Source organism: Hipposideros armiger, unplaced genomic scaffold (genome assembly GCF_001890085.2).
Source record: "Hipposideros armiger isolate ML-2016 unplaced genomic scaffold, ASM189008v1 scaffold_257, whole genome shotgun sequence".
Taxonomy (NCBI): domain Eukaryota; kingdom Metazoa; phylum Chordata; class Mammalia; order Chiroptera; family Hipposideridae; genus Hipposideros; species Hipposideros armiger.
Window position 1 is genome coordinate 1,729,311 of NW_017731607.1, and position 15,250 is coordinate 1,744,560.

At 40.2% G+C, this 15,250-nt stretch overlaps 1 protein-coding gene across 1 annotated transcript in view; it reads right to left on the minus strand.

Moving 5' to 3' along the window:
* Positions 1-15,250, minus strand: part of LIX1 (limb and CNS expressed 1) — a 60,042-nt gene that overhangs the window by 18,334 nt on the left and 26,458 nt on the right. The window contains exon 3 of the mRNA XM_019656274.1: positions 474-614. Coding sequence (XP_019511819.1) covers positions 474-614 — 141 coding nt within the window. The remainder of the gene's footprint in view (positions 1-473; positions 615-15,250) is intronic.

Consider the following 15,250-nt stretch of genomic DNA (forward strand, 5'->3'; position numbering starts at 1 on the left):
AAATACAGATTGCAGCACCCCACACTGGCTGGGGAATTGGCACTTTTAATAAGCACTTCAGATAATTTTTAAGGTTAGTCAAGTTTAGGAAAAAAAATAAGCTAGTTTATCGCTAGATTAAAGCAGTATTCAATTGCATGTGTTCTCAGGGCGTAAAAGAATCAATGCTCCTCAAACAGTAAACATTCAAATGAACAAATTAAGGTGGATCAAATTGTCTGCCTTGATTCAAAGCTTGATAAATTGTGATCCAGGGGAGTTCAAGAATACTACTCAGATGAGGTACAGGAAAGCAGCTCCAATTTTGTAATTTCCAATCCAAGTGTTCTTTTTGCTGAAAATTAATGATTTAATGAGCAAAAGTGAAACCTGCACAATTCTTAAAGAATGTGTTCCCTTCAGCATCTCCCAAGACCCAAATGCCTCAGTGTCCTCAGTGCAGCCAGCTCCTCCCTTCCCTGGTGGGCACTCACGCTGGTGGAGGCAACTGCTTCCTGCACACTCTCCATAATGAATTCCTTGGTGATCCTGCGAGAGGGCAGCTCGTTGAAGAGGGAGTTGATTAGGGCCACTTTGGCGGCATCCCGTCTGGCCTCCGCTCTACTTAAGCAGCACTAGAGAAGGGAGGGAGCAAAGGAGTCACTAAAGGATTTATAATAGCATCTCACCATTTTGTGCCTACCTCAAGGGGTCTCTAGACATTTCTATTCATATATTTACTGTCAGTACCTATTCTTTCATACCCATTGCTAACCCCCTGAAGATCATGTCAATTTCCTTTCAGCCTCGATCCCATGCAAAGGTCTTGGTTGGTCTTCAAATGCTCTTTGTCTTATGTCATAGTCATTGAATGTCTACTGTGCACCAGAGGCTTTGTGTAGTCTGTTGATAAATAATAACAAAAGTAATAATGGTGACTGTGGTGTGCGAGGTGATTACATTCATCATCAGGGCCTTCCTCATGTCTTCATTTCAGAGGGGGAAAAAAAAGGAAGGAAAATGGTAGGTACATTTACCACAGTAATTCAAGTGCACAGGTCCTGGTGTCAGACTGCTTGGCTTTGGATCCCAGCTCTGACACTTACTAGCTGAGAGACCTTGGGCAAGTTACTGTGTCTGTGACTCAATTTCCTCCTTTGTCGACGGGATTAATAGGAGTCCTTATGTCATAGGTTTGAGGATAGGCTCAATTAGTTAATATAGATAAAGCAGTGAGAATATTTTGCCCATGGTAACTCTCTATGAGAACATTCTAGTCTTACACTTTTTTACCTCTAAGTTAGGATGAGGGGGTTGCTGTCAAACTATATTGTTTTTGGGGCTGGCCGAGTGGCACGTTGGTTAAGAGTTGGCTTGGGACACCAGCTCTGAGCAGCAGGGCCCTGGTTCAGATCCCACATGAGGGCCAGTGATGCTGCGCCCTCTACAGCTAATATAGTGAACAACAGCTCAACCTGGAGCTGGGCTGCTGTGAGTCGCCAGAGACAGCGTAGGCTGTAGCCCCTGCTGCAGTGGGCTGCCATGAGCTACCGTGAGTGGCTGGCAGCCAGTGTGAGCAGCCAGCAGCTGGCGTGAGCTGCCATGAGCAGCTGTCCAGTGGCCGGTGACCTATCTGCCTCACCTGGGAAGAGCGCAATGATAATACCAACATGGGCCAGTGAAGCGTCGTCCTCCACAACTAGACTGAAGAACAAAAGGACAGCAACTCGTCTGTTCCCCTTCCCTGATTCCCCAATGTTGTTCCCTCCCCCAATTCCCCAATAGAATATTTAAAAGAAAAAAATATATATTGTTTTTGCTTTTCCAGCATTTATCCCTCGCCTTCCTTCTAATAACAGTTCCCTGATTTTCTTTAAGATCACCCTTTCCACCTGGCTCTCAGTCCACGCATTTTGAGTGGGTCTTGCTCCATTTGGCCTCCCTGAAGTGAGGGGCCATAGGCAACGTATGACTAGTAAGTCATAAAAACAAAACAAAACCCGTTTTTCCCAAATGTGACCCTGCTGTCCATCCTCTTAGCTTGGCTTTCCTGTGGCTCACACGGGGCTGCTCAGTGTATCCTGATTCTTTTCTATCCTGTCTTGTCTCTTATCAGTGACAACTTCTCTTATTCAAACTCTGGCTTGGTGTGGACCCTGGGGATCCGGAGACAGGGATGAAGCCCTATGAGAACTCCACTGTCCCTGGGCCCATTTTTGTTGGAGGACCCCCGAGTGTGATGGCATCTCTGTCCCACAGCTCCTGTGAACTGTTTAGGGTCCTGCACCCCATCTAAGACTCCTAACAGGAAACGACTCCCAGGAAGAGGAGCTCAGGCCCAGGTTCTGGTCAAGCCAAGCACCCCTGGCTCTGCCACTCAGCGACTGTGAGACCTGGGCTGCCTGAACTGGGCTTATTTCCTCACTGGATAAATCGAGATGCGAGGCTCTTTGATCTTCAAGGCCTCTACTATCTAAAATGCATGATTCTCAGAACCAGTACTGCTTGGTGACTGACGCGAAAGAAAGTGACTGACAGGATTCCACTTCATTTTGCAGTTCTGCAGCCTGCGTGGCTTGGTGGCACCACTGGGTAAAAGCCAAACCCCTCCAGTTTGCTCTCAGCCCACCCCTGCCTCAACCTCATCTACCCAACGCTGACCATCCCTGCACTGACCAAGGACCACTCCAAACTCATGTTCTTGTGTCCTCGTGAGGCCAGCTTCTCCTCTCCTTCTCCACAAACCCAGGATGAGTCTCCTGAGGTCAGGCCCTGCCCCCTCTGATTTTCCCAGTTGTGACTACTATTGTAATAATCTTGCACTTGACTGGAGATTACTTCTTCCTGCCCCTCTCCCAAACTTCTGGGCCTGGGAAGGAACACTTATATTCTTCTTGCGTATCCTCCAGAGTACCTACCTACTCCCAGGATCACCCGTAGTTAGTACACAAATGAAGTAATGACAAGACATCTAAAATGGTTGGAACATGATACCAAGGAAGATGGGGAGGCGGTGGGGGGGGGGGAGGTGTCAGGACTCGGACAAAATAGAATAATTAAAAGCAGCTATTTTAACTTATAACACAAAGAGATTTACAATATCTCCATTAAATAAAGAACTGAACTAAAGGTCTACAAATGCATGTGAAAGTAGTTTGGGAGTTTTCTCCTGAGTGTTGAATGACCAGCAAGAAGGCTTTGGGGTAGCTTCAGAAAGCAGCAAAACCATTCAAAGTTTAGACCTCTCCCAAGGTGTAGGCTACTTGTGTTAAACTTGGGGGAGGGGTGGTGTCTGGGCAGATAGGTTGGCTTTGCATTGTGGACTTGGCTGGGAATTCATGAGACATTGTGTTCTGAGTCATCAGTATTTCACCAAAGCTTAGGCACCACCTCATCCAGGAAGCCTTCCCTGACCACTCCCAGGGCCAGGCTGGGAGGACCACTGTCTGTGACAGGCACTCACCACACTGTCATGTAATTGTCTGCTAGTGCTGTGCCCCTAGACCCTAGGCTGTGAGCAATCTAAGGACAGAGTCTGTGACTTAGTCAACTTTGTGTCTCTGCATCTGCAATATAGTTTGTTTAATGAATAACTGACTGCAGCCTCGGAAATTCAAACACAAGTCACTAATGCACCTGATAAAATGCCCAAGAAATCCTCTTAAAGAGAAATAAAGATATATACTTATCATTTTTTAAAGCCCCACTTCCATATATCTGTATAGTATGCATAACCCAGGAATATAAAAATATATTAATATCTGAATTTCAGAGGAACAATTGGCCATTAATTTCTGAGAGTACCATTTTTGCCTGAGTGTAAGATGTTTATTATTCTTTGGAAAATCAGTTCCTCATTAAAAAGCAAACAAAGTTTTTGCAAACAGTACCTGACAGCTACAGGAGCAGCTCATTTTAATAGGAATTTGCTTTGTAAAATCTATAATAGAGCCACTGGGGTTTTAGGATTCAGAGAATTAGATTCAGATCTGGGCACGCTTTAGAAACTTTATATAACTTTCTATCTAAATAATAGCAATTTAAATCATTTTTCATAGAGAGAGAGACCTGGTAAACACTACTTAGATAAAAGAAGCTATCTATTTTAAGTAAGACCAGCTAAGTACTAGATCAAAGGCGCCACATACATTTACAACAAAATGGCACTACTTTTGAGATCAAAGTGCTGCCTGGCTGAGAGAACAGAAAGAGCCTTTACCCAGAAAGCATAAAAAAGGACTACGGAGACTTAACCAATATCAAGATTTTAAAGCAGACACATGTCTTTACTTATTTTATTGTTTCAATGTACAGAATCTTTGGTTAAAAACAGGGGAGAAAGTGTACCAATTAATAAGTACATAAAATAAAATAAATTCTGAGCCATTAAAGGGGTTTTCTTGCCATTGTTCTTTGCCTTTCTGAAAGACAAGTACTTCAAAATGTTTATAATCTTAACCAGCCGCTTTCTTCTAAGTTTTGGAGCTAAAAATCCAAGCCAGTAAAGGTTGTATATTTTTCTTTAGGTCTTTTAATGGGACTTCTCAAACCAGAAGGACCTGTGCTTGGGCAAGAAATGTAGCCAAAAGCAATCTACTTGGCAAGTCTAAATCAGAGTGAGGACTCTGCTATAAGAACAGACACTGTGAGAGTTACCATCAAACAGTGGGAAATGCTGCAAGAAAATAAAATATAGTAAGTGACAGGATGTTTTATTGATGTGTCCAAACTGGTCATCAAAGACATCGGTTGGGGAGTGAGTGAAGTATGATGTTATTTCAAAGCACTTCCTGCTAGAATTAGACTTCCCAGATTGTATGGTTTATTCTTGCTGTTTTTCAGCCAGACCCCAATCATAAATACAGATTTGTAAACCGTGCCTTATCCGCTCACCATTTTTACTTGTTAATATGGAGAGACAACGTCTGTCCTTTGCACTTTGTGAGAGTGCAGAGCTGGGATATTTAATAGTTGAGATTTTACTCAAGTCAGCTGTGGATTTCTTAGGCCTGTGGAGCCACATGCTTTGCAAGTGGCTAGCAGACCCCACTCAGACATTTATCTTGATGCTTAGATGCCTTTCATTTGCTCGTAGGTTATAAACCACTACAATCATTTCAAAGCCTCCTGGATCTAATCTAAAATTAAAGCCAAAAAAAAAAAAAATTAAGAGCGTCTGTGGCACTGCTCAGGAAAACTATATAACGAGAGGCAGTGGTAGCCAGCATCTAGGATAGGCCCCTGTGATCTCTGCCTCCTGGTAGTCACGTCCTTGTGAAACCTCCTCTCACACTGAGTCCGGGTTGGGCTGTGTAGCCAGGAGAATATGGGAGAAGTTATGGTATGTCATGTTAGTTATTAAATTATGAAAGACACTGTGGCTCCTGTGTTGGTCACACTTGCTTTCTCTGTTGGATCACTGGCTCTGGGGAGTCAGTGGCCATGTTGTGAGTAGTTCTATGGAAAGGCACACATGACAATGAACTCATGCCTCTGCCAATAGCCGTCTGAGGGAGACTAGAAACTGACCCTCCAGACCCAATCAAGCCTGCAGGTGACTGCAGCTTCGACAGACGGCTGGACTGCATGCAACCTTCAGCAGACTCTGAGCCAGAACTATCCAACTAAGCTGTTTCCAGACTCCTTCTCCTCAGAAACAGGGTGACACATTTTAAATTTTAAGGCAATTTGTTACCCAGCCATAGCTAACTAAAATAAAGGCTTTGCTTATATCAGGTAATCAGGAACTCTGTCAGCCTGCCTGTGAGGGAGAGTCCAGTAATAGTAATCCTCATGGCTGACACTGTGTGCTGGGTGCTGAGCTAAGCACTTCATGTTTATTGTCACATTTAGTTATTACCACAATCCTATGAGGTTGGTTTTGTCGTTATCCTTATTTTGCAGATGGGGAAACTGCAGAGGTTACTTTTCCCAAGGTCATACAACTTAAAAAGTGACCAAAACAAGCTTATACTCCAGGTCTGTCTGACTTGAGAGTCCAAAATTTTAACCACTACACTATTCTGCTTGTCACAGAAATGGGCACTCACCTTGGACTAGAAAGAATTTAGCATTTGGCTAAAGTCCCACAGCTTTCCCCAAATCAGTACAGTGTTTTACCCAAAGCTCCAACTTGAATATTCCATGGGTCATTTTGACATAAGATTCCAAGAGTAGCTCCTCCCACCCAGCAAGATGAACTTGAGTTCATTTAGAAGACAGCTGAATGAGGAGGGGGATATACTGACAATTATTGCAATATTCCCTTTCCTCTCATTGATTGTCCTTTTGATATTTTTCTCTACCTGGACTGTAGGAAGAAGGAAAATGGAGAAAGGCCACCTATGACTAGACCAGGATCAAATGTCATCTTCCGGAGGGAGTTTCTCATGCTGCTGGAAGTGACCCCTTGATTAAATATGAGGCCAAGAGAATTTGGGATTTTACCACATAAGACTACTAAAAAAAAAAAAAAAAAAGAGAAGTGTTTCATAACTCTTCAAGAGCAAAAGTCATTTAAATGAAACTTCCCAAACTCCACTGGATAAGAAATTCTCCCAAGACCAGGTCATTCTGGCCTTGTATTTCATTTTGGATGCTAGATCACCAATAAGCAACTGGGAGCCCACAGGGTACACAATGAAGACCACTGCTAAGCCAAGGCCAGAATTCTGAAACAATAGTTCAAAACCTTTAGTGTTCATAGTAAGAGCACCTGGGGAAGTTATTGTACATGCACGTTCCCAGGCCCTAGTCTGACTTCCTGAATCAGAGTATCTTCAGATAGTTTGTGGTGGTGGTACTGGTGGTGGTTTATGGGAGGGGGGGGGTCAGGTGTCTGCATTTTACCAAGCTTTTCAGGTGATTCTGAGGTAGGTAGAGCCGGGACTATTCTTAGAGGAATGCTGCCTTAGCTTCTGTCCCTTCTGTGTCTCATTTCTAATTTGGCAGGGGCAGAACCAGGTTTTGTGGTATCTGAAGCAATTGGGGGTAACTTGTTTAAGAAAAATAATATAAAATCACAAGTAAAAATAATTGACATTGGGATTTGGAAGGCGTCTATGCTGAAGCTTCATTGCCATCATGGTTGAAAAGGAAAACTCTCTTCTCTACTATACAACACTCCACATTTCTTTCCTTTTTTTTTTTTTTTTAAATTTTATTGGCGAACAGCCATGGTCATTGGTTACACATTGCTTTCATGCTACAATGGCATAATTAACTCTTTTTTAAGAGGGCACAGCTCACAGGGCCCGTACGGAGATCGAACCGACAACCTTGGTGTTAGCAGCATGACGCTCTAACCAATTAAGCCAACCGGTCACCCCAACACTCTACATTTCTATACTACAGTCACAAATGTTTCAGGGAAAGCCCATTTCTCTGACATGAGCTGGATATCCTACAATTTAACTCAATTCTGAAACTATCCACCTGGAGATAGCATCGCATCCCACAGATTAATGGCTCAGTCCTACAAGACTGCCCCCACTTCAGGCACTAATTACAAGTTCAAGTTGTCACCTGTGTTTCTTACTAACCAGCTAAAAATGAGAGGTTTTCACAATCCCCTCTTCTGGTTCCATTGTTTGCTAGAATGGCTCACAGAACTTAGGAAAACAGTTTAGTTACTAGATTACTGATTTGTTATAAAAGGAACAGACAGAAGAAGAGACTCACAGGGCAAAGTAAGGTGGAAGGGGCTCAGAGCTTCCATGCCTTCTCTAGGCGCACCACCCTCCCAGCAGCTCCATATTGTATTCCAATCTAGAAGCTCTCCAAAGCCCATTTAGGAATTGTGTGGAGGCTTCATAATGTAGGCATGATTGCTTAAATCTTTGGTCATCGGTGATTAAGTCAATCTTCAGCCCCTCACCCCTCCTAGGAGGTCAGAGGGTGGGGTTGAACGATCCAACCTTCTAATCACAAGGTTTGTTTCCCTAGCAACCAGTCCCCATCTTTAGGGGCTTTCCAAAAGGTACCTTAATGACATAAACTCAGGTGTAGTAGAAAGGGGTTTCATTAGGAAAGGGATCTTTATTACTCTTATCACTTAGGAAATTCCAAGGGTTTTAGGAGCTCTGTGCCAGGAACCAGGATAAGACCAAATATATGTTTTTGTTTTTTTATTATAAATCACAATACCACAACGGTAAATTCACCTCTGCTAACATCAAAAATGCTAATTTCTCACTAGAGAAATTGCTTCTACCCAAGAGTCAAGGAAAGCAGTGTTTGGGCTGAAAAAAACCAAAAACCTTTGTGGCAGCTCTAAAATTAGGCCCTTAAGAAGTATGTAAGCACTGCTGACTTAACTGAGGTCTCAATTTTATTTTTCTGCTCAGAAGTTTTTATATCTTCCATGATTATTTTCTGAAGTGTCACACTATGCAACAGAAAATTAATCAACCAATATTAACTGGTGGGCCAGTCGGCTGTCCCAAAATAGAATAGTGGCTAGTCAGTTTTTTAGGATGTTCAGAAGATTTTAAGTTAATTGAGATAAAATTTTGGTAGTCACGTACATGTTATAAAAATAGAAATGCCTAATAAGAAACTAGTTTTATTGTCAATTATTTCTTGAATACTTCAAAATTACTGAGAACTGTGTTACCATTCACAGGAAAACCTTATAGCCAGGCTGACACAATGTATACTCTCAACAATTACTTTCCTGGTAGTCCTCATTTGATTAATAATTTTCCCCCATGTTTTGTATTAGAAAATAAGCAGGATACATGTGTTGAGTAGCTGTTTCTGGACCCCAAGATTTTACTGTACATACATCCCAACGAAACTGCTTTCTTTAGGAAAGCACATGGAAAGACATCAATATAAGTAATCTATCTCCATTCTAAATATACACCAGACTTCTTAGAATTATGTATATCTTTAAAATACATCAAGAGGAAAAAAGGTTTGCAGATCCAAAATGTATAAAATCAAGCTAGGCACACTTTACTCAGTGCCTACCAAGGGTAGCCAAGGAGTTTAAAAATGGTCTACAAGGAGTGAGCTTTTAAAATAAGAACAGTAATGAAATACAGCAAATGTGACAGATTACATCTACATGTGAACTCAAAGCTTAAGATGTCCTCCCTGGGGTCAAGGGCAGGTCAGTGTTATTTAGGTGGCATTCGCTCAACAGCATATGATACCCAAGGGGCTCTCCCCAGCTGGGACTATGCAGGTGGAAAAACCAAATAAACTGACTCTGAGAGAGGTGAGAATTCTTGCCCATATCCTTTAGGCTGTCAAGTCTGTCATTCAGGTGGTTGGGAACGGTTTGCTTTTGTGACTTGGAGTCCAAGTCTCAGCAAGTGACTTGCAGAGTTTGTGTGTATGACCTGACAGCTCTGGTCAGTGTCACCAACACCTCGGTTTCATCCTGACAGCAAGTCATCAGCACAACAAATGCCACAAACCAGGCCCTGCTGCTAATTGTCCCCCTTTCAGTTCTTTAAGACCTTGACTGCCCTGGTCTAAGCATGAACATTTGCATGTGTTCCAATTTATCTAATTGTGGATATATTAGTTTTTTTTTTTTTCTTCCCGTTCCAGATGGTGATGTGAAAAAGGGCAACCGTTGAAACTCAGTCACCCAAGTTAATATCGTGTCTCTTTCTCTGTAGGCCAGGCTGGCTGCAAATACGTTGGGAACAATTTGGAGCTCTGTTGTGCGCTGGGAATGGGGGTCTTTGCTAGGTATGGGGGAGGGGAATGGTCTGGGAGTCCAATTTTCAGAGAAAACTCACCAGTTCCTGTCAACTGAAAGAAACGTTTCATGCACATGGTGGGTCAGAATGTTATTTTTATAATATAAACCACCTGGCCTCCTCCTCATTTATACCTCTGCCACAAATGCTATTCTACCACATACCTAGACCAAGGTCCCTGGTAACTATTACAAAACCATGTTGTGTTTTGCGCCTTGTGGGGTTTTTTTATTTTTCTTTTCCCTCTTTTCTTCTTTTTCTTTTTTCAAGTTAAGGTGAAGACAAGATGAATTGATCAGGGCTCAAAGTTTTGGTTTATTTTTATAGTTGCTTTGATGTAAAAGGACTTGGCTCTGATTGCACTGAGAGGATGGAGGGGGGACTGGGGGAAAATGGAGTCAGCCTTTCTTCCTCACTCGGCAACTCCTGACAGAGAGCATCTTCCTAAAGCTTATCAACCAGGGGCTGGGAGACTCCCGGGGAGATCGTCTCAAGTCTTTATTTATCATGGAGCCTTTTCCCAAGTGTTCCTTTCACTACACTCTGCTTGTCTATCTGGAGGCCAAGCACCTTTACTCGCTTTGCTCGATAAGAAAAGACACAGATTAAGGGCTGGAGAATAAATCGGGGGTCTCATTAGAACAATATACACTCCCCCGTTTGATAGGCAAGTCATTAAAGTCTAATCACTAACTAACATATGACTTTCCAATGGAAAGAGGTTAGAACTAATCTTCCTATCTTTGGTTCTTATTAGTTACAAAACAGGATGCTTTCCTGTGGATATTTCTGGCAGGAAATGCCTCCTTTACAAGTTAAGTCACATTGTATAGCGTCGCATATCTGAGTCAAGGCATGCAGTTCTAGAGTCAGAGAAGAAAGAGGTCATGGCTGATTTCAAGTTGAAATACAGCATTAGTGCAGGGCAATAGTCTCAATTCTATGGCAGAAACTAACTCTCTATTTGGGGCATGGAATGTTAAGGCTAGGCTTTATTTAATAACTGGTAAAAAAGAGAGCATTACAATTCCATTTAGTCAAGTCTATGAATTAATCAAATTTTCTCTTAGTCCTTCTCTCCTGGGAAAAATTTAATTTTATAAACTTGGCTTATTGTGATTTAAATATACTTTTAATTCCCTGAACTTGGAGAAGCAATGCATGAAAGTATAAAATATGTGTTTTATACCTGATAATACAGGTGAAATGTTCTTAGCCTTAAGTAGCTAAAACAAAACAAAATTAAATACCCCTATCCTTCTTCTAGCCAGTACGCACCGCCGAAAAGTTGTTTTTCTAGGTATCTTCATAGGCAAAGGCTTTGGTTTGGAAAACTAATGGCATAAAAATTAAAAGAATTTGGAGACAGAGCTTTGTAAGGAAATGTATCTACTGTGACTGTTCCATCTCACATCTCCCCACTGTGCAGCCCTGTTATGCAACACCAAACAGTGGTTGAAAACAAACAAACAAAACCAAAAAAATCAATCAACCACTTACCTGTGGAAATATTACATATCTCAGTTTCACGTGGTGCCTGGCATTGTAAAAATAGCCTAAATGCCTGACCCGAGTGTTTAACACCTGTATTTATTTCTGTGAAGCAATTTTAACAACAAAATACGTATGTGAAAAAGATATGATACTGCAATGAATTAGCATCCTACACTTCAAATAAATTGAGCTATTGTCTCAATGTTTTAGCCAGAGGACACATTTTTTATTTAATCATAACTCATGCACATAAATAGTAATCACATGGTCTAGTACTATACCCAAAGGAATGACTGCTTTTTTATTTCAAATAAGAATAAAATCAATGAATCCAAATCGCTCTAGCAGACTATATGGAAGACCATGTCACTGGCTTGAAAACAAAACTTGAATCACGAGCCTTTTAATCAAAATGTAAAATAAGATAAAATACTCAATTAAGTTCCCCTTTTGGATTTGGAAACAAAAACAGCTGCTGAAACAATGAGTAGCTTTCCTTATGAGTTTATCAAGAGGGGAGCCTGACGTTGATCTGATGGCCCATGCGTTGCTCTTATTGTAAAAAACGGAAATTACTGCAAGTTTTCATGGTCATGGTATGTGGCCAGGGAAGGATTAACTGCCTAGACAAAAATGGCATAAAGAAAATAGGCCTAAAATGCATGAATTCCTACTTAATGCCTGTAATATCAGAAGATAGTTTCTTTTATAAAAGGCATAATTAGTACTAATATGTTTCAATATAACTTTCCAAAAGAAAAATAATTCAGTCTCAATAGGCCAATTTATCTATTGTTTAGAAATTCAAAAAGGAATAATTTTTTCACTTCTGTTTTCCTATCCTATAGTAATTTATGAAGGCATGGTTTCAAGGCAGGATTATGGCTGTTTTCTTTCCCCCTGGCTCTGTTTTTTGTGGATTGTGATGTCAAGACTAACTGAAAATTTCTTAATTAGTCTTCTTGGACACAGCCTCCCATTTACTTCAGTAGGAGGTTTTTTGCATAAAACCAGTGGTTTGTGTCCATCAGAGCCTTCTGACTGCTTTCCTTTGATTAATCAGAAAACTAAAGCTCAGCCTGAATACCACTTTTCTAAAGAATGAATGAGTGTAATCTCTTACAGTTTCCATAAAACCAGAGGGATTAATCCTGCTGCAATCCAGTCCCATACTCCCCTTCAAGTATTTTCAATTACTTGGCACCATTGGAGGTGACGTCCACGGCTCAGCAAGAAGGCTACTGCTGGCATAATGGTTTCTCCATGTCTCGGCACATGGTCTTGGCATTAATGATCCATCGTGAAATGATTTGCAATGCACAAGGGTGACATTTGATTACGTGAAAGGAATTGTAGGAATGAGCATGTAGGCTCTCACAGGCCAGCTGCTGGCAAAAACATGATGAAATGTTATATGGTGAAAACAACATTTAAGATGGTTTCTGAACTGACAAAGAAAAGTACAAAGATGTTGCTTTAGGGGAAATTTCCTCTTTCCTTCTCTCTCTCATTCCCTCTCTCTCTTTTCTTCTTCCTGGTCTTCCTTTCTCAAATCATATTTTGGGGGGCCAAATGGCTTAAGAGGCCAGATTTGGCAGCCAATCACCAACACACATTTTCAAAATATATTTGATTCAGGAAATTCTGGATCTTTTAAAGCAAGTATGTTAACAATACTCCTGAGAATCTTACAATATGATGATTTAAACATAAGGAAAAGGAGACCCTGACATGATCAGAGAGATCACCAAAGAGGCCTCCCTGCTGAAGAGTTCAGTTTTTGCATTTTGTTTTCTATTTTTTAAAGACCACAAAGAGGATGCTGAATGTACTGCTCAAGGAAAGTCCTATCATTTTGGGTAGAAATTTATGGGGCAATTGGGAAAATCGTATTTCCCAAGGTAGCAAAAACAAACACAAGAACATTAGGATTCCTTAGACTCATATCCTCTAGATCCATTCACTGACCTACCAAATGCATTATATTCTAGATAGATTATAATAAGTGTATTTATTACATATAAACAAATATAATGCATACCTGGGTGTGAGTATGGCCAAGTCTGGGTTATTTATGGTCATGGGTACAGAGTAGAACGTAAGTTACTAATGCATAAACTAAATGCAGAGAGCATTAGAAGTTTTTTTAAATCAATACTTTCAAATTAATCTACTTCCAAACCTTTAACCACAGATATGAACATAATATCAGCTGATTTTAATGTTATTGACTTTTCCTTCCCAGCCCACTATCTTGCAGAGTTAGGTGAAATATCTTAGTTCATATATTATATTGTATATGTATATACTATTTTATATATCAATCAATAGTGATTATATACAAAAATGGAGAAATATAAACCATTGATTCTTGAGATTTGTTATTCATTCATGTAGCTATTCATGCAACAAAATTTATTAGGCATTTAATATACGAAAGCACAGTGCTTGGAGTCATAGGGATGTAAAAATACAGACCCTGTCCCTGAGGCATTCACATTTTATTATAGGGACAGAACATGCACGTAAATAGCTGTAGCACAAGGTAAAAAACCTAAAATACTAGAAGAGAAACAAAGAAACTGTTTTGGTAAATCAGGGGAGGTGGAGATATCTAGCAGGAAGATTTGGGGAACATTCACAGAGAATATTTGAGTGGAATCCTGCAAGATGGGCAGGGTCCACACATGAAGAGAAGGTAGCAACAGCACTTTCTGATTAGGCCACAGAGTGAGTGTGGGGTTGGCTAGGAGAGGTCAAGGCAAGGATGAGGAAGAGTTAGGCTGAAGCACTAAGTGTTGGAAGAGGAATTCAGGATATGAAGCTGGAAGGAAGAGTTGGGGCCAATTGCAGTCTTTATTGTCAGAATAAGGAATTTAGGCTTTTTATAAGAAGGTAATCGGGAGCCATTGAGGCCTTTAAAAAATATATATATATATTTTATCTTGAAATAAATTCGACTTACAGAAGAGTCTCAAAGAAAATACAGCGAGTCCCCAGGAAGTGGTTAATATTATCTAGGTTTTCATGTTTCAAAAATATAATCATTTATGTAATATTCTTATATTACACTCCTATAATTGCATCTCTTTGCTCATGCTTAACGTAGTCTATGTCTTGGTTTTTTTCTTACTCAGAAATGCCAAAGATTTGTCTTTCTTGTTTATATTTTCAAAAAAATAGTTTTTGGTTTTGTTGAGCAAGTTTTTAATTTTTAGCTCTATTTCATCAACTCCCCCAAAGCTACCCTACATATACATTCAATCTACATTTGAAAAAAATAAAAAAGACAAAACAGTGAGATCAATGTATGAATGCTGTGTCAAAAAAAAAGTCCCTTGATTCATCATTTAAGCAGAATGCTGTCTCTAAGTCCCACACGTCCACGTAGCTGTGTGATTATTTTGTCATGATCCTGCGTGGGATATGGCAGGCAATTTCAATATAATATTTTGTGCTTTTCTTTAACTCAAAGAAGATTGCTTCTGTTATTTATCTCCTTCCTTCTATTTCCTTTGTCTCTTTCTAGAACTCTTATTAGATTAATGTTTACCTACCAGGATTTATCCCCATGTCTCCTATATTATCTTTTTTCCATTTCTTTGTCTTTTGCTCTAAATTCTAGAAAATTTACTTAACTATTTATTTTTTTAACTTTGTTATTCTTTACTAATTTGGCTGTGACCCATGTCCACTCATCTGTTTACTCCTCTTTTATTTATTTATTTATTTTTATTGTTTTAATTTGTCCTGTTCCCTGCTTGCTTCTTTTTTTCCATAGCTATTTTAGGGATAAATATTCTCCCATCATTTTTTAGGATACTCACTGTAATACTCTCTTATGTCTCCTGCTATTTGGATTATTTCTGTTCTTTTGTTTGCTTGCCTTGACCTTTTCTCTTTTTGCTTTTTGGCTTTCTTCAAAAGCTTGGTGATGCTTTTTGTTTGTTTGCTTGTTTGTTTTATTGTTTTTCTTATTTTGTGCTTTAGATTCCACATATAAGTGAGATCATATGGTATTTGTCTTTCTCTGTCTGACTTATTTTACTTAGCATAATACC